Here is a 22,604-nt window from a genome sequence, read left to right as displayed (position 1 = left end):
ATTCGTGTTAAGTGTAGACAACCTAAAGAACAAATTATACCTGAATCAAGCAGAAGGAAATTATACAAATTAGAGAAAAAAATCAATGAAATTGAAAATAGAAAAACAATAGAGAAAACCTACAAAACCAAAAGCTAATTCTTTGAAAAGATCAATAAAACTGATAAAATCCTACTCAGGCTAACAAGGAAAAAGGGAAGACAAAAATTACCAATAACAAAAATAAAAGAAGAGTCATCACCACTGATCCTCTGTAAAGTAAAAGGTAAGTTTTCTTCTTTGAGATATATTACACACCCTGGTGAATATAGTAGATAATAATGTAGTGTGCATTTAAAATTGCTGAGATTAAATTTCAAATGTTCTCACCACAGAAATGGTAAATAGTTGAGGTGATGAATATGTTAATTAGCTAAGTATTCCACACTGTATTCATAAACCATAACATCACTTTGTACACATATATACAGCTATAATCTTTCAATTTATAATAAAAATAAAAATAAAAACAAAAACAAGCAAAACAACTCCTCCCAAAAAATAATAAGGAATACAGCAGCTAACTCTATACCCACAAATTTTATAACTTGGATATAAGATAGATGGATTCCTTGAAAGACACTAACAAAATTCACACAAGGAAAAATCAGTAGCATGAATAGCCCTATCTATTAAAGGTGAGTAAATTATTAATAACCCCCCGAAAAATGAAATCACCAGGCTCAGATGGATTCACCAGTGAAAACTTATGAACATTGAAGATATAAATTACCATTTCTACACACTGTGTCCGAGCAAAAGAGAAGCAGAGGGAAGATGTTCTAACCATATTACCAAAACCATATGAAGACATTCAAGAAAAAACAAAAGTGCAAACTAATATCTCTCAGTAACATGGGTATTAAAATCCTCAATAAAGCATTAAATTGAATCCAACAATATATAAAAAGAATTACACACCACACACAAGTGGAATTTATTCCAGGTATACAAGGCTGATTTAATGTTCAAAAACTTAATCAAGATAATTCTTTCGCTGCATTCACGGGCTAAAGGAGAAAGATCATACGACTATGTCAACTGGCATAGGAAAGAAACTTTGCTCACTTTTCAATGGAGTTGTTTTTTTCTTATAAATTTGCCTAAGTTCCTTGTAGATGCTGCATATTAGACCTTTGTCAGATGGATAGATTGCAAAAACTTTCTCCCATTCTGGGTATAGACCTAAAGGAATACAAATCATTCTATTATAAAGATACATGCATGCATATGTTCATTGCAGCACTATTCACACTATTCACAATAGCAAAGACATGGAATCAACCCAAATGCCCATCAATGATAGACTGGATAAAGAAAATGTGGTACAGATACACCACAGAATACTATGCAGCCATAACAAGGAATGAGATCATATCCTTTGCAGGGGCATGGATGTACTTGGAAGCCATTATCCTCAGCAAACTAACAAAGGAACAGAAAACCAAACACCACATGTTCTCACTTATAAGTGGAGCTGAACAATGAGAAAACAGGGACACAGAGAGGGGAACAACATTCACTGCAGCCTGTCATGGGAGGGCAGTGAGGGGAGAGCATTAAGAAAAAGAACTAATGCTTGCTGGGCTTAATACCTAGGTGAGGGGTTGATAGGTTTAGCAAACCACCATGGCACATGTTTACCTATGTAACAAACCTGCACTTGTACCCTGGAACTTAACAATATATAATTTAAAAACAAACTTGACAAAATGTACAGGAAGTCGTGATAAAGAAAAACTCTAACCAAACTACGAAGGAAAGAGAACTTTGTCAACTTGATAAAGAATATGAACAAAAAGCGTAAAGGTGACGCGTACTGAATGTCGAGAAACTAGATGCTTACTCACTAAGAAGAGGAATGCGGCATAACAAGCCCTTCTCACCATTCCTATTTTACACTGTACTGGAGCCAAATGAAAAAGCTGTCAATAGCCAGAGTGGGAAAATTTGAGCAACAAAATTCATAAAATAATATTAGATTATAACCCAAAGTATAAAATAAATATCCAGGTGTTCTCACTGAAATAAGTATATTATTGAATAAATACATAAATGAGGGAAAATAAGCAAATGTCACCTGCAGAATTGTAAATAACTTAAGCAGCTATATTACCCTCAAGGGGGTGAAGCACCACTTCCCTCTTTACAATTGTGAGCTGGGGATAAGCACTTCCTTGCAAAGTATAGCCTTGGAAGAATGGGAAAAAAGTAACTTTACAGTGGAGAAACCTGCCAAACCCAGCCCAGCCCGGTGCTGGTGAGGCGGGATAGGTGGCCAAGGAAGCGACCATGTCCTCAGGATATGGCAACCTTGGGACCTTAGGATCAACACAATAAACCTCAAACTCATTCAATCAGAGCAATCTCCAGTAGGGAATTTCCCCTGTAGACAGCATGCGTATTTGGATTTTACCTGTCCTCAGGCAGACCCTTTGCTCACTATAATAGTAAAAAAACACACCCCTGGGTGGAGATTTTGGATGCTAATGAGACATGCGATGTATGAACACGCTTGTACAGCTACTGCGCATGTGCACCCAGAGGACCTCCCCCAGACATGCTTCCTAGTAACACCTCTTCCCACCCGCTTATGAATAATCATGTAAGGCTCCCATAAAGGGAGGCTCCCTAGTGCCCGTCTTTGCTGTCTCATCCTTACCAGCAGCCTGCCTTGAATGCTCTCACTCTCTGGTGTACTATCTAATCTGAACTGAACTTTCAAAATATTTTCTTTTGCAATACATTGCTCTATAGTGCATCTCCTTTGCTGTGTGTCTCTTGTTTAAATCCATTTAAACTAAAAAGGCCAGAACTGGGGTCTCACAGCAGCCGTCAGCCCTGGAAGTGAACATCAACAGTAGCAAGTCACGTGGGCCGTATGCACCCTCGATGTGACAAACATGGCACTTTGGCTCTGTGGTTTTCCTCCCCCAAACCCAGTGCAATCAGGAGAAAGAGCATCAGACAAATCCCAGTTGAAGAGCATTCCTCAAAACAGCCGACCAGTAAGTCTCAAAATGGTCAAAGCCACCAAAACCAAAGAAAGTCTAAGAAATGGTCACAGCTACAGGAGTGTTAAAGCAAAATAAATATGGCCTGAGAAGGACTGTATTTCCATGTTTGAGACCTTGTGGATGAACTGCAACCTAGCTTAATAGGTAGACAAGATTGAAAACTTAACTTTGGAGTATGTGCCTGTAACAGTCGCTGAGTCTTGGCCAATCCCAGCGCCCACACTTCAACCAGTCATACACTGCTGAGTGTTCAAACTGTGTTCAAGTAAGGCAAACACTGAGCTGTAACCAACCCAGCTGTTTCGGTACCTCACTTCCAATTTCTGTGTATCACTTTACTTTTTTGGTCTATAAATGTGTTCTGACCACAAGGCACCCCTGGAGCCTCTCTGAATCTGCTGTGATTCTGGGAGTTGCCTGATTCACGAGTCATTCATTGCTCAGTTGAACTCCTTTGAATTTAATTCAGCTGAAGTTTTTCTTTGAACAGGAGTTCCAGGAGACATGACCCTTACATGTAATGTAGTCTCCTGGATCAGCCAAGGGGAGCGGTAGATAAAAACTAAGGAAATTTGAATAAAGTATGGACTTTAGCTAATCATCATGTGTCAATATTGGTGCATTAATTGGGACAAATGTAGCACACGAATGTAAGGTATTAATAAAAGAGGAAACTAGCGGGGACATATGGGAACACTGCAATAAGTTCACAAGTTTTTTGTAAAATCAAATCAGTTCTAAAAGTAAAAGCCTGTCTGCTTCTTGCCCTTCTCTCTATTTCAAGCAGCTCTGTCAATCCCCACTAGGTAATAAGGGGATGTACAATCCCAGGTACAGACCACATGTCACTGGACATTGGTCTAATTTGAAGACACCAACACCTGTCCTCTTTGTAACCGTGCACCAGTCTTCACAAGAGGAAAATGCCTCATCTCATGGGATGTGTTCTTAGTGAAAGGTAATTCGAGGAACCATTTTACTTCATGGAAGCCGCATCTGGTCCCTCTCCTACCCCTGGCACGGCCAGCTAGTAGACAGGTGATTCAGCAGGGGCTGCATGGAGGTCTCTGCAGCTGACGTGCAGATAACCAGGAAAACTACGGAAGGAATTCACTGTGAGGGCAGGAGAGAGTTGCTGGGAGGCTGCCGTGTCCACACTCAGCCTCCAACCTCCACCCGAATCTGCATGGCCAAGCTGGGTCCCATGATATCCATCCAGTAAACCCTTTTATTTATTATTTTTTCTTAAATTAGCTGGAGGGTGATTTATGGCCTGCAACTTAGAATATCATTGGATACACCAGGGCATATTTTACCTGAAACAGACTAAGAAGAAATCCTATTCTGGGCCAACACAGGTTCAAAGGTTACATCAGTCAAGTGAATTAAGCTCACAGGGTCAATCTCAAACCACCATATTATTTCCTAACAAGCTTTAAGTCTTCTGCATATCTGGCTGCCCAAACCACCACAGAATATCGTCTGGGCCTCATCGATGCCAGGCTCACTTCTGCCCCTTGTCAAACACTCGTATTTTATTATCTTGCTATCTCCTTTCTAAGTCTCACCTGTGCAAGAATGTCTCCTTGGTAATGTCTTATTCTGACCTGGACTTAAAGTCAATCACAGTGCTAGGCATATGGCACCTAACAAATTCTTGAGCATTTAAAACTTCAAAGACCTCAGCAAAGTGCACATATCTGTTGATAATCAGCAATTCATTCATTCATTCAAGAAATTGAAGGATGTCCCTGCCTTTAAGAACAGCCCCTTCTCTGAGCTTGTTCCAGTGTTGTAGGCCCCCCGGCTGATTATTCTGGACTGTTAGGTAATCAAGGGAATGCTACGCCTATACTGGGTTCCAGCCTTCCATTCGGATCTGAAGACCAGAACTCTTTGGAAACTGACTCCCTGTGATGAAAAGGAATGGAAAAATAACTGGTGAGGACGTGAAAGAAAGAGTCCCAGTTCTTATCTTCCTCCAGGCCCATGGCAGGTAAATAGAGACCGGGATGCATCTGAGCCTCGCTCTCAGTGGGGGAGGGACACAGGAGAATGTGTGGCTAGAAAAATATAGAAGAAAAGTTTCCAGTGCTGTGGGATGCTTCAGTTGTTCACTTGAAGGAAAACATTTTCTGGGATTGAATGAGATCGTTAGATGTCTCAGGAATGAAAGAAAGCGTTTTGCTTTTCTTTTCCTGCAGGTGTCACCTTCAGAAGATAGAAGAGCCAGGATAGAACAGAAGTTGTAAGATGACAAACAGCCCCACCTGGGTTTTCTTGTTCTTAAAGCGTGAAACACATACGCACATATACACGCATACAAGTACACACAGAGAAAGAAGCTAACTCCTGTGCTTCAGCCGTCGCATGCCCGAGTGCCCATGAGATCACAGGCACGCCGCCGGAGAGGTGTACAGTGGGTAGTCAGTCGTTATCAACAAAGAACTCAAACCGCAGCCGCTGCATCAGTCCACAATTTGCAAACGTGCATGATGCATATTTGCATATATCCCTCCCATTGGTGGCAGTTAGTCTGGTCCCCTCCCACTCTGGTCATCCTTGACTGGCCCTGGATGTCTGACTGGTACCTGACCTATGAAACAGGAGCCTGACGCTGGGCCATGCCAGCACTTTCAACACAGAGAGTCTAGAAACACAGTCACAATTCGGAGAACAGTGCCCAAGGATATTTGGCTGGATCCTTCGGTGTTATTTATAGCAGATGGCCAGAGAGAACAGACACACACCAATTCTAAATATTTGGAAGCTATGCTAAATTAGTGTCAAATTGACTTCATCTAAAAAGATATACAGTTTTATTGTTTTCTAATTATAGGGATTCAAGCTAAAGAATAATCTTGCCAGATCCAAGTTAACCTCCAGCTGTTTACATAAACACATGAGACTCATCCATAATCAGAGCGTTTTAAGTATGCAGCAAGCACATTATAAATGCAACCTCTTAAAGAAACTGTGTAGCATTGTACCGAGGTAAACACACATTCATGAAACATTTCCTTCATCGTTGTTCTTATCTGTAAAACTGATTTTTTAAATCGAATTGACATTTCTAATTGATGGGCTCTGAACAAATATACTTTTGCTGTACTTCCCAAATTTTCCAAACTTTGACCTGTGAGTGGAGCCACCAAATTTAGAAGCTTCAAATGCATTTGCTTCTGAATTTGCCAAGACTTGGAGTCTCATATTGTGCAGCCAAGCATAGTGAATTTATCTTGGTTTTGTTACAGATTGCCAAAGATAAAAGCCACCCGTGGACCCTAATGGATATGTTTAGTGTCTAATAAAGTCATGAGACACAAAGCTTTCTGTGAAATTCAGTGCTACACATATCACTGCTTCCACACACACGCACACACACACAAGCCGTATGTGGCTCTCATCTCCTGAGAGGCAAAGCTTCAGGGGATTGCAGTGTTTAATCCCGGGTTCAGAAAATCTAGTCAGTCATTGGCAGACCTAAAAGATGGCAGACAGTATGAAACGGTGTAAGAACAAAGCTCCCCTATTCAAACCTTTTGTTTCTACCATCAAATTATTTCTCTACACAAGCAGCCATCCTCACAGAGAATACTATGTAAGACTTTTGGACCCAGAAAAGTAAAACACAAAGCTAGCAGACCTCGCTGAAGACCTGTGGCCAGCTGGATCTAGATCCGATTTCCAGAGGGAGGGAAGGGAACGCTAATGAAGGCTCGGCCTGACAGATGTGTTCCTTTGCCCTAAATCCCTGCGGCTAATCCACGAATGGCACATCCAACCAGGCCAAAGGTTTTTGCCTTCCAGGACTTAGCCAAGTTCGGTCATTAGATGCATGTCCATTAGGTTGTTTCTTTAGTTAAAATCAAAAAGGCATTTTCTAATACTAGGTCACAATGAAATAAACTTAAATGTGCAACACAGAATCAAAACGGTGATTTATTTTCTTAAATGCATCCACCCTTTAAACATAAAGGAAGAAGGGAGAAGGGAGAGGGGAAGGGCGAGGGGAGGGGCGAGGGAAGGGGAGGGGCGAATGGAGGGGAGGGACGGGGGCGGGGAGGGCGAGGGAAGGGGCGAGGGGAGGGGCGGGGAGGGGGGAGGGGATGGGAGGGGCGAGGGAGGGGAGGGGCGAGGGAGGGGAGGGGCGAGGGGAGGGGAGGGACGAGGGGAGGGGAGGGACGAGGGGAGGGGAGGGACGAGGGGTGGGGGGAGGGGAGGGGTGAGGGGGACGGGAAGGAGGAGAGAGGGAGAAAGGGAGAAAGAAAAGGGTAGAAAAAAGAATAGAAGAAAAGAAAAGCTAGAGAAGGCAACCATAAATCCCATATGAAGGGGGATAGACAGCTGGTCATTACTGGATGAACTCCGGAAGCCCACGTATGAAATATATCTTACATACAGTTGCGCTCCTAATTTCGGAAGTCATAACACACATTTTACTACATTGCACATCGGGTCAAACTGTTGAGTTATACAGCAGTGCTAGGACATTTTTCATAACCCAGTAACACTTCTACTAAACAGCTGTTATAATCAAACTTGTCTGTGTTGAAAATAAAACTAAAACTATATAATGAAAATACAATCAAGCCTAGGCAAGTAGCTTCCCTCACACATTATATTCCAAAGTGAAAAGCAGCCCATATTTATTCTAAAGTACACAGAGCTTATTTTCAATGTCTTGTCTTTGGTATATTCTTACATAAGAAACTCAACAAATTCTACTGTATATTCTTCACACATTATGCTCATTTATTTTTTTGAACACCAAGTTCTATTTCCAGGGAGACACAAAATGGTAACTTTGAGGTTGGTACCATATTATACTTAGAACTTACATATCTGGAATAGATTTTGAGTTGGCAAAACCCTGTTCTCTGTCCTTTCTGACAACTGTTGCCATTTCATTTGCAATCTCATTTCAGCTGGGAGGCATTTAACTGTCCAATTTTGAAAAGTCTTCTTGGATAACTTTAGCATTCCCCAAACTTGCTGATAATACCCGAAGCTAAGGCAAAAGGCATTACCATCAGCATCTCCCTGACTGCCCTATCAATGGCCTGGAAAATCTATGAAGACGAATATTCTCACAACCAAATTGCCAACCCGGAAAGATCAGACTGATCTCCACAGTGCAGGTGGAGTTTGTAAAAACGGGAAGGCCGGCTCCACTTCGGTGAGTGATAACACAACTCATCTGGCCAAACAGCTTCTCGAAGACACCACCTGATCCTGATCGACGGGCGGGTACAGACAGACACGGGGAAACGACTTACCTCAGCGTGAAGCGATCTTCAGTGGAATTTCTGGAGATGGAAACGGGGAAAGTCAGCACGTCTCCTTTCCTCACGGTCTTTGGTATGTAGTGGATGGCCACGCTGCTGTCCAGGCGCAGTTCTCTCAGGGAAGGCTTCCTGTGAGTCTGGTAAAGGAAGATGCTCCCGATCCTCTGCAAGGGGGGCCCGGACTCATCCATGTCACTGTGGCCTGTCCGGATCCCATTGCTTTTCCTCGCATCCTCCCTGACGCAGTCCCCTCGCTCAGCCCCCGGGTGCACGGTGTAGTAGAGCTCCACGGGGGTCCCCTCCGGCTGGTCCACGGCCTTCTTCCTCCCGGCCACCACCGTGGGGGGGCTGAACCAGCTGGACAGGAGCTCCAGCTCGGCCACACACAGCCCCAGGTCCCCCTTCAGCCGGCAGCTGCCCCGCACCTCTCTGGTCTCTCGGAAAGCAAAGAGCCTCAGGCACGGCAGCTTCTCCCCGGCGCTGCGGTCGTCCCAGTCTCTGCCCACGATGTGGAACAGAACCTGCACTTTGGGCCGGCTCAGGTAGACTCTGTCCCGCAGGATGTGGGCTTTCAGTTTCCAGTTAAGAGAAAATTTGTTGGTGAATCCAAACGGGTTGGAAGGTAGCATTAAATCCTGGGGCACCACTTGCTCGATGGAGAAAGGCCCGTAGCTGGCATTGAGAACAGGCAGCCTCTTGGATTTGTAAATCAGAAATGACTCCACCCGGGACTGCAGGCTGGAGTTCCTCATGATATCCTGGTTGGCCTCCTTCAGGAAGAAGGAGACGTCAGCGTTGTTGATGTGGTAGGTCACAGGGAGGTAGGTGGGCAGCAAGGAAAACCTCTGGATGCTCTCAAGGATCCCTCGACCTTCCGTCACTGTGGGGAGGGAATCGCAGTGCAGGTGTTAGTAATGCCAAGGTCCTGTTACCCGTATTTCAGACACCTGCGTGGCCCCTTCATAACAGAGGACCCTGTCTTCATGCCAATTATGCAATTCCTTACCCAAACCTCTTAATCCAATCTACTCGCTTCATATTATTTGTTTCAGAAGAAATAAATGCCACCAACCTAAGTAGAAAACCAGTATCATTTAACCTATAAAAAAGCTGAGCATGCAAATACATACAATTCAAATGAAGTTTTAAAATTTCAACTCGTGGTAATGGTGTTTTTATGGGGTTATGGTAAAGACTTACTTTTTTTTTTTTTTTTTAATAAAAGGAGAAATGAACAAGTGTTAGAAAACTGTCACAAACAAGCTAGCATCGACAGAGAGGCACCGTCCCATTGAATCAACACAGATTGAGACTGGTAAAAACAGGAACGACTTTCTCAACACATGGATCAATGCTATGTCCACATTTCACCTAATACAGATTCTGTGTGTGTGTGTGTGTGTTCCACCCATACACACGTGCTGCATTTAAGGACATGTCCAATGGGAAATGGTAACAGACTTGAGGCAAAAATAGATGCAGATGCACAATCATAAATTACACAGTGTACAGCCGCCCCCGCTTGGAGTTAAGGGGAGAGATGCAGAGAAAAGACCTTGGAAGGATATATTGGGAGGGGCCCTCCAGAAACAGATGAGATGATGTGACCAGTGTGCCAGGGCTAGGTGTACAAAGCACATGCTCCAAGTCATCTGTGAAACACTGGACCCTAGAACCTAAGAAGCAAGGGCAGCACCCCGCTTCCATCCCAGCCACATCCTGTGGACACTACGCGGTCAGCAACAAACAAAAACCATTGTTCATTTTTCCGCACTGAACGTCTCTCTCCCCCAGGGGGAGAAAAATTCAAAATGTTATTTTTACAGGTGGTCTTACATTCTGTAAGAAAAATGCAGGCAGAGCAATTGCATAATCCAAAGAACCAATTTAAGGAGTTTTAGGAATGGAAACTATTGGCTCTGGGAACGCTGACTTTCTAGGCAAAGCTCCACAAGTTACACTGAAGCCCTTCTCGTCAGTCACCATGTAATTATCTTTGATGACTCGGACACTCATGGCGTCACCTTTCTCAAAGGCCCACACAAACACACATTTGGAAGCATGATGCCTACCCGAGTCAGGACCCCTCTTGGCAGTCGTCTGCCAGCAGCTGAGAGAGCCAAGAGCCCGGAGGCAGGGGTCCTGCTCCTGACTTCGCGAGACCACGGAGCAGGTCACTGACCCTCCTTGCTTCCCGTGGACCCATTGGTAGCACGAGGGGGCTGACTGGAGCGCTGCAGACTCAGCCCAGCTGTGACACCACAGGGTGTCAGGCTGCATCCAATTTAACTTCTAGACAAGAAGTTCAACAGATGTATTCAACTTGAGTTTACAGAAGGCCCGGGATGAAAAAATCTCTCCAATCAACAGCATTACCAAACTCAGAGCAGGCTGAGCTTCCATTTAAACAATTAAGGCTTGTCTTGGGCTGAACCATTTGAGACTGCTTATAAGTAAGCCATCTGCACCCACCCAAAGGACAATTTCCTAGGGTTTAATGTCATAAATATGGATTTTTGTTTTCAAAAATCAAAATATCCTAGATATAGAAAGGGACTTCATGCCTTAAAAAGATTACATGTTTTAACTTTATGGAAATAACTCCTGATTTATATTATCTCTAAACTTGTATTTTCACAGGTGAGTTATAGGAAAAACAAAGAAGAGGCAGAGAATTTTTCATCCCCTCTCTCGGTACCCTCTCCCCATTTGCCTAGCCACATTTCTGTGACCTCTCTGGCTGCAGTAGCAAAGTCACCTTGCCAGGATCCTTTCCTTGACTGTATGATTCTGGGTTATGTTCTCCATCTGGGTTTTTCTGCAGCATCCCCAACTTCCTGCATCAAAACACGTTATGCTTTGCTGTAATTCTCTGTGCACTCCAGCGTGGGATAAGGCAGGGAGCAGAAATGATACAGAGGGCTTTTTTCTCCGCTGTATTCACAGTCTTTAAGAGAGTGCCTGGTAAATATCAGGTACTCAGTAAATATTTGATAAACACGCGAAGTAATGAATCAACAAGTGTATTATGCTTTTTATGTTACAAAGAGCAGATTCTGTTTTTACGCTAGGATGTTATTCACTGTCCTCTTCGCTTCCATCCCTGTAATCAGAATCCTGGATCCTTTTGTCCCATTAAGAGTTCCATGTAATCCTGGTGATATGGGACTAAGGAAGATGGGCCTCTCCGTGTAATGAGACTCCTATTAGACCTACATCAATGATACAGCATGCCCTATTGTTAAAAACACATCTTGGCACCACTTAGAACAAGTACCTTGAGCTGCCTCAGCACTCTTTTGCCATTTGTGCTAGAAACAGCCAAAGCCAGACAACCAAATTACAGATGGTTAAACATTAATGCCAGATACCAAGGTTCCGTGAACTTCCCTGTTGAACATCTGACCCCGACTACTTGAGGCCACAAAACTTAATTGCACAGCTAATTACACATTCCAAGGGCAACGACATTGGGTCCTCCGATTTTATTCAGGAAAGCAATAAGGCAATCAGGGGTCACTGCGGACGTCATTTGAAGGGAAGTAACTTCTTAGCTTTATTCCACAAATGGTCTATTAGTCATTTTGCCTGGTATCTGACCTAAATGTTTATTGCTTAAAATTGCTCCATATTGACCTCAAGCTAGTGTCACTTCCTTTTTTTTTAATAATACTACAAAAATAATGCCAATTATATTCCACGATGCACAGAATGCATCATAAAACTCATTATCCTCTCATCCCTACAGGAGTGGTTACTATCACTAAAGGACACCATTTATATTTAACATAAAAATTAGCAAAGTGTTAAACAACAAAGAAGCTATACACAGTAAATGTCAGTTAATAATTTGCTAAGGACAAAAATTACTTTTTGATTGGGTGCCATGGCTGTAATTCTTACTTGAGGGAGAGTGGCATGTTCACATCTTGAAGCAACTCAGTGGTCTGGGAGAGATTTTGTATTAATTTTAACATTTTCGAAAGGATCATTTTTTTCCCTGAATAATACTTTTTTAAAAAATATGGGAAGAAAGCAATTTGAGCACAAGACTCTCAATTTTCCCCTATGTGGACTCAAAAGCTATAACTAATAGAATATGGTAATAGGCAAAAAAAATCTACATTCATGCTGAAAATTAGGTACAACCTGCATGCCATAGACTGCAAGAATTACTGGGAGTCACAAGGGACTCAAATACCTCACATAGAAAACAGAATGACTAGGGTTGCCAGACAAAACACAAACACCTAATTATGTTTTGATTTCCAGTAAACAAATATTCCATAGGGCATGCTAATAATTAAAAATAAATATTTTAAAATTGTGTTTTTCTGAAATTCAAATGTAACTAGGCATCTTGTGTTTTATTTCCCAAATCTGGCAATCCTCAGCATGATATTGTCATAGAAAGAAAATAATTGTCAGCTGAGTAGATATCTGTAAGATATCTGATATCTATGCAGCTGACAAATCTACCCTGATACCTGTAAGAGCAAAGGCCATGGGCCATGTGGGTGCTCCCACACCTGACAATATTTCCAATGCTGGAAGCCAACCAGCTTTGCCATCAGCTGAATCAGAGACCCAAGCATAGGGGGCGCTGCACTGCACAGAAAGACCTAAACCATCAAGGCATCTTGCTAATGCTGTTCTTCCCTAACAGAGACAGTGATGGGGCAGGAGGTCTGACATAGCCACACTGTGCTCCTGGAAGAGTCCAAACCTAAAACCACCTACAGGAAACCAGTGCCCATGCAGCCCCTGCACCCAACTCACAGAAGGCACCTTGGGGCAAGGGATCTCCCCTGCTGGGCATGTCAACACCCCGGAGCATCCTCACTGTCCCCCGGGGATGCTGGGTCAGATGGTAACATGCAACGCCAATGCAAAAAAGGCTGCCCACAGTGAAGGATATGTAAATAAACAAAAACAGAAGGAGAACAGGACCTACCAATAAAAGCTGCAGAGTAACAGAAGGGAATTCAGAAAGACATTCAAGAAGTAGAGGAATAACATACCTTTGAAGAGTATTTACCATAGAATATTGAAGTACCTTTTATACAAAATGACTTTGGAGCTCACAATCGTCAAGAAAAGCAGAGCCTTTGTTGTTTTGTAATGAAATAAGACTGAGATGGAAGAAGATCCTGCAGTATTAAAAGTAAGGAATTTAAAGTGGTTTCAGATGCAATAACACAGATTTGAAAAATGCAGAAAATTGAATTTATCATCTGAGAAGGGGAGCTTTTGAAGCTTTCCCTACAGCTAAATAGAAAAGGCAAAGGAATGGAAATGATCAGTAAGAGGCTGTAACCATGTGAGACGCACATTAGATGTTCAACATTCAGATGACGGAGCTCCTAATGAAGACACCAGGAAAATGCAAAAGCAGCAGCATTAAAAGGCAAAAAAAGAAAACATTCCCGGGTTTATATACATACACATATTCAGAGTAGATCATGATATTTCACTGATTCCAGAGAAAACCGAAAACACCACCTTTTAGGTATTTCTTAAAGATACATTCCCATCAAAGGTAAAAGGTAATTCTATAAGCATTTATTTTAAAAGTAAAATTTTAAAAACTAAAAAAAAAAAAATCAGATTGTCTTTATTTGCATCCACTGTACAAAATTAGATATTAAAAAATACTGATAAATATTCACAGAAATACGATGAAGAATGTTCTAACTGAACAATTATCTAATTGAACAATTATTTGCCCTGAGGATTTTTCTGGTAATTGTGAGGGCAACAGAAAGAAACAAAAATGTATACCGTATCTTCTGCTGCTGAAAAATCACTGCAGCCTATTATCCGGGACACCATAAGGTTAATCAAAGTGTAGTACTCAAGAACAGGAAAACCATGTTAAATGAGAACCAGATGAGCGCTGAAAACATTTAAATGTAGAGTGCGTTCAGATAGAGTTTTAAATGCAGGCAAAACCCCACACATTGAAAATAGTAATAAAAAATTCAGAACCCACACACTATAAACTTAAAAATGGCAATAGATGTAGGGAGCAAAAGAAAGTTAAAGTGGACTAAATTTGTATCTTCATAAGAGATATCAGTAGATATGGCTTTATTTTAGTCAGTGATAACCAAATAAAAATATGTCCAACTATACTTTACTGATAACTTAAATTTTGGTTTTTATGCATATAGATTAGTGGGAAGAACTGAGAAGAGAGGACAGAAACAGTTTACTGAATAATCGATTGAATACACAGATAAACAAGAAAAATAGAAAATAAAATATAACAGAAGAACAAATTTATTAGTTATGATATTATATATAAGTGGCTTAGATTCTCCCGTTAAAAGACTAAGACTCTCGAGCTGGCTCAAAAGTTAAAAGAAAAAAAAGTTAAGCTATAAATTGTCTCCAAGAGAACTCAAATAAGTTGACTGAGGTATTTAAAAAATAAATAAATAAATAAATAAATAAACAACAAAAAGAATAGGCATAGATATTCTACAAAGAAGGAAAACTGGGGTCACAACTTTAATACAAAAAAAAGTAAAATTCAAGGTAAAAATAAGTAATTGAATTAAAGGTCTTAATTTTATTAAAAGTCACAATTCACAGTGCATAAATATTGTAGATATTTTATGCAAGTATATACAGCCACCAAATTAATGTAACAAAATCTCTTAAAATTACAAGTAGAAATTAATAGTAACTAAAATTTGCTTAAATGTTACATACCTCCTTTTTCAGTCTCTGACTTATGAAGTATAGGAAAGTAAAAAATGACATGAAGATATAAATAACTAATGCTATTATAATCTCTATGGAGAATACACTCACTTAAAGTGTTCATAGGACCTTCCCATGAACTAATCATATATAAGGCCACAAGGAAACAATAATAAAGAAATTACAGAAATAATTTAAATTATATTGTATGATCATATACACTAGAATATAAATTCATAATAGCAAAATAGAAACACCGCTATCTACTTGGGAAGAGAAACCCAACTACTTAACAGTTCTTGAATCAAAATCAAAATAAAACTTACCATTATACTATATTTACAAGCTACTGATGATGGCAATACTACACATCAAAACATATGTGAAGCAGCCAAAGATGTAGTCAAAAGCAAATTCATAATCTTCAATAGTATCATTATTAAACTGAATAAAATTTATCAACTAAACACACAAAATGAGAAACCCAAAACAAAATCTAAATGAAGATCTCTAAAGAAGCATTAATAAAAACAAAGGTAGGAAAATAACAATGCAAGACAACAAAATCGAGAATTAAATCAAAGAGGTGTTGCATTAGGAAAAATATATATGTAATTATATATAATATATATGTATGATATAATAATACATTTTAATATAACATATAATAGTATTATATATTATATACATATATAATACATGTACATATGTAGATAATATATATTATATATCTATATATGTGATAGATTGTTAAAAATGAACAAATCATGCATTTATATACTCTCTCATACAAAAATTTCCATAAAATAAACAAAAAGGAAGGGAAAGAAAAAGCTTGTATAATTCTAGAAAGCAAGTAAAAGTTAAAATCCAAAGATTGGTATGAAATTCTAAAAGACATACAGCAGCATAGAGGGGCTGTTTGGTAACTGCACTCTCAATTTTTCTGTTGTCTGCTTTGTCAGTTTCTGAGAAAAAGAATGTGTTGAAGTTGTCCCCAATACTTTTGGAAAAACAGTTGACTCGTATGTGTTGTTAATATGTTGGACAGTACATAAGTATCTTCACCATTATATTTTCTTGGTGTATTTGTCTCCTGTTTTTAAAAAACTTTCCTTTTGTCTTTTTAAATCCTTTTAATTTTGAATTGCATTTTTTTTTCTGAAATGAAAAGAGTCACCCCTTCTGTTTTTCCTCTTTTCTTTTCCTTCTTATTCTTTTCTTTTTTGGCCTTTGTGACAATTTCTTACCATATTTGGTCATGTTTATTTTAACGTATTCTGTGTCACTTGTCTTTAGTGTCAGTATCTAAACAGATATTGATTGTGGGCTTTTCTTTTATTCATATGTTTAGATTTATTCCTGCTATCTTATTTTACACTTTAAATTTATTACAAATTTGTGTTGTTAGTTTTTTAAAATTTCTTCTCTCTGGTTGGGTTGATTTTTACATTTTTTTTCTTTCTAGTGGTTGTAAATGCTGCATTAGTTATTTATTGGCAGGGAAAATATGCAATCAAATTGGCTAATAAAGAAGCAGAAAATATACAAATTTGAAAAGGCTTGTAACCTAATATCCATGGAAGAATGTTCTGGAATTTCCATTCAATAAGTCCAAATAAAGAACTTTCGACCTCACTCTACTCATCTCCCTTAAAACTCATTGAAAACAACACCACCATCTTACAGGGAGAAAAGCCAATCCTCAATTAAACAAGAATATGACCCAAAACCCCAAATCACAAAGAATATCCAACTTAACGTGAATTGGGCAGCCTTCCTCAAGAGTGGGTGAGGGGCTCCTTCCAGACCAGATGGGTCCAAACATGCTCAGAATGGCAAAGCCCAGTGGTGGGGCAGATGCCCCACAAAAGGCTGAGGCTTGGGACCCTGCCTGGCCTCAGTGAGAGGATCAGAGGCGAGGAGAGGCAGGGACTGAGGGGAAACTGTCTGTAGCAGACAGCAGCACAGAGAGATCTTCCATGAGCCACCCCAAGTCCTGTGAGCTCCACACTGAGAGGTATGCCACTAGGAACTTAGGTAGGAGGTGTTCAGGATCACGGGCCACATCCAAGTTCCCGCTCACCTCAGCTCACTTCCCTTCCTCCTTCCAATTTCCCTGCACCAATGACTGCCCCACCCAAAGATTAACAATAACCAAACAGTCAGACCTACTACCTTCCACCCAACATCTAGCCCAGTCTCAGCTGACGATCTGCACTTCATTCAGAAAGCAGAACCCACCAGAAAGGATCTCTTCTCTTCCTTCCCCTAAATCCACGGTCTACTTACAAACTTCAAACACTCTTTGCCTCTTATGATAAAGCCTCTGTTTCCTTTAAAGACCAATGCTTAAGTTCCTACATTTGTCCCCTATTAAACTCCTGCATGTCCTGTTGCCCTGGCTGGAGTGCAGTGACACAATTACAGCTCACTGCAGTCTTGACCTCCTGGGTCCAAGCAGCCCTCCCATGTCAGCCTCACACACAGCTTAGACTACAGGTGCACACCACCGGACTCAACTGATTTTTTTTTTTTATAGAGACAGAGTCTCCCACTGTTGCCAAGGCTAGTCTCGATCTCCTGGGTTCAAGGGATTCTCCCACACTGGCCTCCCAAAGTGCTGGAATTACACGCATGAACCACTATGCCTGACTCATCTACCATTTACACACACACACATAGATATCTCCCTATTCAAACACACACACACCTACTACACACATGTATGTATATATACACTTTTATAAAGAAACATGTATTATAGAGAGATGTGTATATTTATGTCAGTGATGATAAATAGCTCTTTGCAAATATGTGTGTATGCACACTTACAGGGCACTCTATGGTCACTGTGCCAGTCTGAATACCTATTTTGGGGAATATCTTCCCTAAAATATCCATGTCTCAATTACTAAAACCTGTGACTATGTTATCTACCTAGCTAAAAGGGACTTTGCAGATATGATTAAGTTAAACATTTTGAGTTGTGGAGATTGTCCTTGGCTGTGTCCCCACCCAAATCTCACCTTGAATTGTAGCTCCCACCCTCCCCATGTGCTGTGGGAGGGACCTGGTGGGAGGTAACTGAACCATGGGGCAGGTCTTTCCCATGCTGTTCTCATGATAGTGAATAAGTCTCACGAGATCTGATGATTTTATACAGGGCAGTTTCCCTGCACAAGTTCTCTTCTCTTGCCCGCCACCATGTGAGACGTGACTTTCACTTTCTGCCATGATTGTGAGGCCTCCCCAGCCACGTAGAACTGTGAGTCCATTAAACCTCTTTTTTTTTTTTTTTTTCTTAAAAAATTACTGGCCAGGCGCTGTGGTTCACGCCTGTAATCCCAGCATTTTGGGAGGCCGAAATGGGTGGATCACAAGGTCAGGAGATCAAGACCATCCTGGCTAACATGGTGAAACCTCATCTGTACTAAAAATACAAAAAATTAGCTGGGCGTGGTGGTGGGTGCCTGTAGTCCCAGCTGCTTGGGAGGCTGAGGCAGGAGGATGGTGTGAACCTGAGAGGCAGAGCTTGCAGTGAGCCAAGATCGTGCCACTGCACTCCAGCCTGGGTGACAGAGCGAGACTCCGTCTCTAAATAAATAAATAAATAAGCCAGTCTTGGGTATGTCTTTAACAGCCGTGTGAGAATGGACAAATATGCCTGGATTACCTGAGTAAGCCAGATGTAATCACAGGGTCCTTATGCAAAGGTGTCACTGTCTGAGAGGTGAGGTGACGATGCTGCCTGTTGGTTTTGAGGATGGAGGAAGGGGCCATTAGCCAAGGAATATAGGCATCCTCTAGAAACCACAGAAGGCAGGGAAACTGTTCCCCTGAAGCCTCTGGAAGGAATGCCACCCTGAGGCTCAACTTTAAGCTCCTAGCCTCATTCGATTTCTGTTTTAATAATCAGAAGTGTCATTTCTGATGTTTTATTTTATGTTCTTCCTTTTGCAGATAAGGAAACTGAATGTCAAAGGGATTAACAACCCTTTGACCTCAACCAAGTTTGTGCAATTAGTAAGTGCCCGTGCTGGGACTGGATTGTGGATCTAAGCCTCTAGAGTGCAAGAGCTGGTACACACAGACGCATACAAGCTGACTCTGTGAATCTCCTTTCAGCTCCACGTTCAGTGACTTCAGGTGGGCAGCTCTACATCAGCCATGAAGGGAGTATTTACACCATGGAAATTGGCAAACCCCACAAATCCCATGTGGCTCTTCCTACCTCCTCCTGGAGCCTACTGTTAAACATTTACCCTGTTAGTCTGCTGCCTGGGTTTGTATTCACCTCATTCCACTGTGATCCCGTCACCTTTTTCATTATTGTGAAACTTTTTTTGGCTCTCCAATGATTCCCATGTAATAGTCTGTTTTCCGGCTCAGCATTCAAAACCTTCCCCTATTTACACTTGTCCTTCCTTTCCTCGGGACCTGGCTGATTCGCTGCACTTTACCTAATGCTCTACCAGTTTGCGCTGCTGGCCATTCACCAAATATAGCCTCTCCTTTCCCTCGGTGATGTTGCTACTCTCCAAGTTGCAACACCCTCTCCTCTAAATCAAATCTCCAGCAGATAGACTACTGTCTGTTCTGGGACATGGCATATTATGACCTCTCCCTCTAAAGGTCCTCCCCATTCACCCTGGACTAATGGGATCTCTACGCCTATGCAAAATTGTGATTCTGTTTTTCTTTTTGGGTGTGTAGCAAACTATGCTTTGTAGTGGAGTGAGTTCATTTTATTTTCTCGACCAAAGTACATATTTAATGATTACACTTCTATTCCAGACACTGTTCTGTATGCTCTACGATGATGAACAAACTGAATCCTCTTAGCAGCCCCATGTGTTAGGCACTATTACCCTCATTTCACAATGACAAAACTGAGACTCAGAGAGGCTGAGTGACTTGCCTAAAGTCACACAGGTGCTAGGTGGCAGAGGCAGGATTCAAACCTGACACTCTGGCTCCGTGACCGGTGAGCAACATGTCCTTTCAGTGAGTGATTTCTGGATCTGGCCCTGTGCTGTTCTCCTTTCCACGTCAAATCATGTCCTTCTCAATATGTGGTGTAAGTACCGACAGCACTGTGCTAATAATTCCCAGGGATCCCCAGAAAAACATATACAGATGCACCTCAATTCATGATGAGGTTGCCTCCCAATAAGCCCATCACAAATAGAAAATCTCAGAAGTCAAAAGTGCATTTCATACACCTAGCTTACAAACATCATAACTCAGCCCAGCCTACCTTCAGTGTGCTCAGAACACTCACATGAGCCTGCAGGTGGGCAAAATCCCCTGGCAGCACAGGACACGGCAGAGGATCAGTCGTTCGACCTTATGATCTCATGGCTGGGTGGCTGCTGCCCAGCAGCATGAGAGGGTACCCTTGGACATATTGTGAGCCCATGAAAAGATCAAAATTAGAAGCATGGTTTCCACTGAATGTGTACTGCTTTTACATATCATAAAGTTCAAATCATCAAGTTGAACCATCATAAGTCAGGGACTGTCTATATATCTTTAAATTGTGATTGTCCATGCCTCTCTCAATGAATTTAGAAAAAATTATAATTCACACATCAAGCCCAAAATTCACGGGTATCATTGTTTAGCTTGAGGCTAAAGGTGGTACTCTGGTCATCCGTCTACACTGGCTGCGTGAGTTGCAGGTGGAAGGTTTGAAAGAGATGTAGCTGCTACAAAAGTTGTGAAGATGGTGCGTGTGATGACAGAGCTGGACATTTTTAGGGGTTTATCTCATATTCATGAACGGAGAAAATCTTAGCCCCAGGCAAATGCACAAGTTATTTTGTGGAGATCCGCATCGACCCGAGAACTCTCCTAGAGGACTTTCCCTTCGCTGGGGGTAATGGAGCAGCTCCGTGGAGGCCAGACACTGATGTGACACACACTGTCCTCACTTCGCTTCTGAAACACTTAAATGTGTTGTTTTAGAGATTTTGGCAGGGAGTTTGTCTTCCTTTCTCTCTCTGGTACATTTTCATACTTTGAATGACACAGGACAGCAGTATTTTATCACATCTCCTAAAAAAGTATGCGATGGCTAGGAGCATAGCCAGGGGTCAAGGCAGCGCCCCTCTGCGGAGGCGTCCACGGGAGAAGCCCTCGAGCATACAGAATAACTTCTTATGGGTGCGTATTTGGAGATCATGAAGGTATCTCAAAAGCAAGATACATTTCTATCTTTATCGATTCATGGTGTCATTCCCAACACAGATGTCTGTGCCAGATGCAGTGCTGGGTGCAGGGGAAATGGAATTCAACAGGAAGAGCCTGACCGCCATCCTCACGAGGCTAGCATTGGAGTGAGGGGGACCGATTAAACATCACGAAGGAAAGAAACACCTGTCATATAATTTCATAAAACCGTAAGTATGAAATAAAACAGGGCCAGGCGTGGTGGCTCATGCCTGTAATCCCAGCACTTTGGGCAAGATCACTTGAGGTCTGGAGATCGAGACCATCCTGGCCAACATGTTGAAACCCCATCTCTATTAAAAACACAAAGATTAGCTGGGCGTGGTGGCATGCACCTGTAATCCCAGCTAGTCAGGAGACTGAGATGGGAGAATCACTTGAACCCAGGAGGCAGAGGTTGCAGTGAGCTGAAATAGCACCAGTGCACTCCAGCCTAGATGACAGAGCAAGACTCTGTCTCAAAAAACAAAAAAAAAGAAAAAGAAAACAGGGTGAGAGGATAAAAAGTTATCTAGCCAATCAAATACGCTGAAGACCAACTTGAGACAGGAAGAGAGGAGTGATACATTCCCAAACAAACTAATCCTATTTAGCCTTTGTGAGTCCTGACCCTTCACCAGCTAAATACAAAGCCTGGAAATTAAAGTGGAAACCAGACACCCTTCATGAGGGATTCTCAACCTCAGCACCGCTGAAGATCAGCCTTGGTCATGGGGGCATTCTGTGCCTTGCTGAATGCTTATCAGCCTCCCTGACCTCTGCCTAGGTGCCAGCAGCCGCCACCCCCAGCCCAGCTGTCACAATCATAAATGTCTCCAGACCTTGTCAAGTGTCCCCTCCCGGTAGAGGCTCAGGTAAAAAAAAAAAAAAAAAAAAAAAGCACCCATTTAACTAGGAATTTCGAATACTTTGTAGTGTATGTCCCCAGTATCCCAGGGAACATTATTTTTATCTGAAAATAACATTTTACAGGACATGATGTATTTTTATTTGCTTCATCTGGCAACACAACTTAGGGAGAAAAACCACGCCACTTGGAGAGCTGGTGCTTCTGCTTTACAGTTGAGGAGCTAGTACATACCTAGATGGTACGTCATGGATAATACATTGGAAAACCACATCACATATCCTAACCATGCAGATTAGACAGGGAACGGCTGTATCAGAACTTCCAGACAGAGTGTGTGTGGAAGACCTACTCAAATGGGACCATGGAGATCAGGCGCTATTACAGCGGACTCTCAAGATAGAAATAAACGTCAAGCCAAGCTCAGAGTGATACATTTTTTCCTTACAAATTGACCAAGAGTTTTTTAAT

General features: G+C 41.6%; 1 protein-coding gene across 3 annotated transcripts in view; it reads right to left on the bottom strand.

Annotated features, from left to right (window-relative positions):
• The window catches only part of LOC105495413 (transmembrane protein 132D), an 830,003-nt gene that overhangs the window by 616,965 nt on the left and 190,434 nt on the right, over positions 1-22,604 (bottom strand). For all 3 annotated transcript variants that reach the window (XM_071070795.1, XM_071070796.1, XM_071070797.1), the window contains exon 2: positions 8,336-9,224. In XM_071070795.1, coding sequence (XP_070926896.1) covers positions 8,336-9,224 — 889 coding nt within the window. The remainder of the gene's footprint in view (positions 1-8,335; positions 9,225-22,604) is intronic.

This window comes from Macaca nemestrina, chromosome 10 (assembly GCF_043159975.1).
Source record: "Macaca nemestrina isolate mMacNem1 chromosome 10, mMacNem.hap1, whole genome shotgun sequence".
Taxonomy (NCBI): Eukaryota; Metazoa; Chordata; class Mammalia; order Primates; family Cercopithecidae; genus Macaca; species Macaca nemestrina.
Note: the sequence above shows the minus strand (reverse complement) of the source record. Positions and strands in the feature narration are given on the sequence as shown.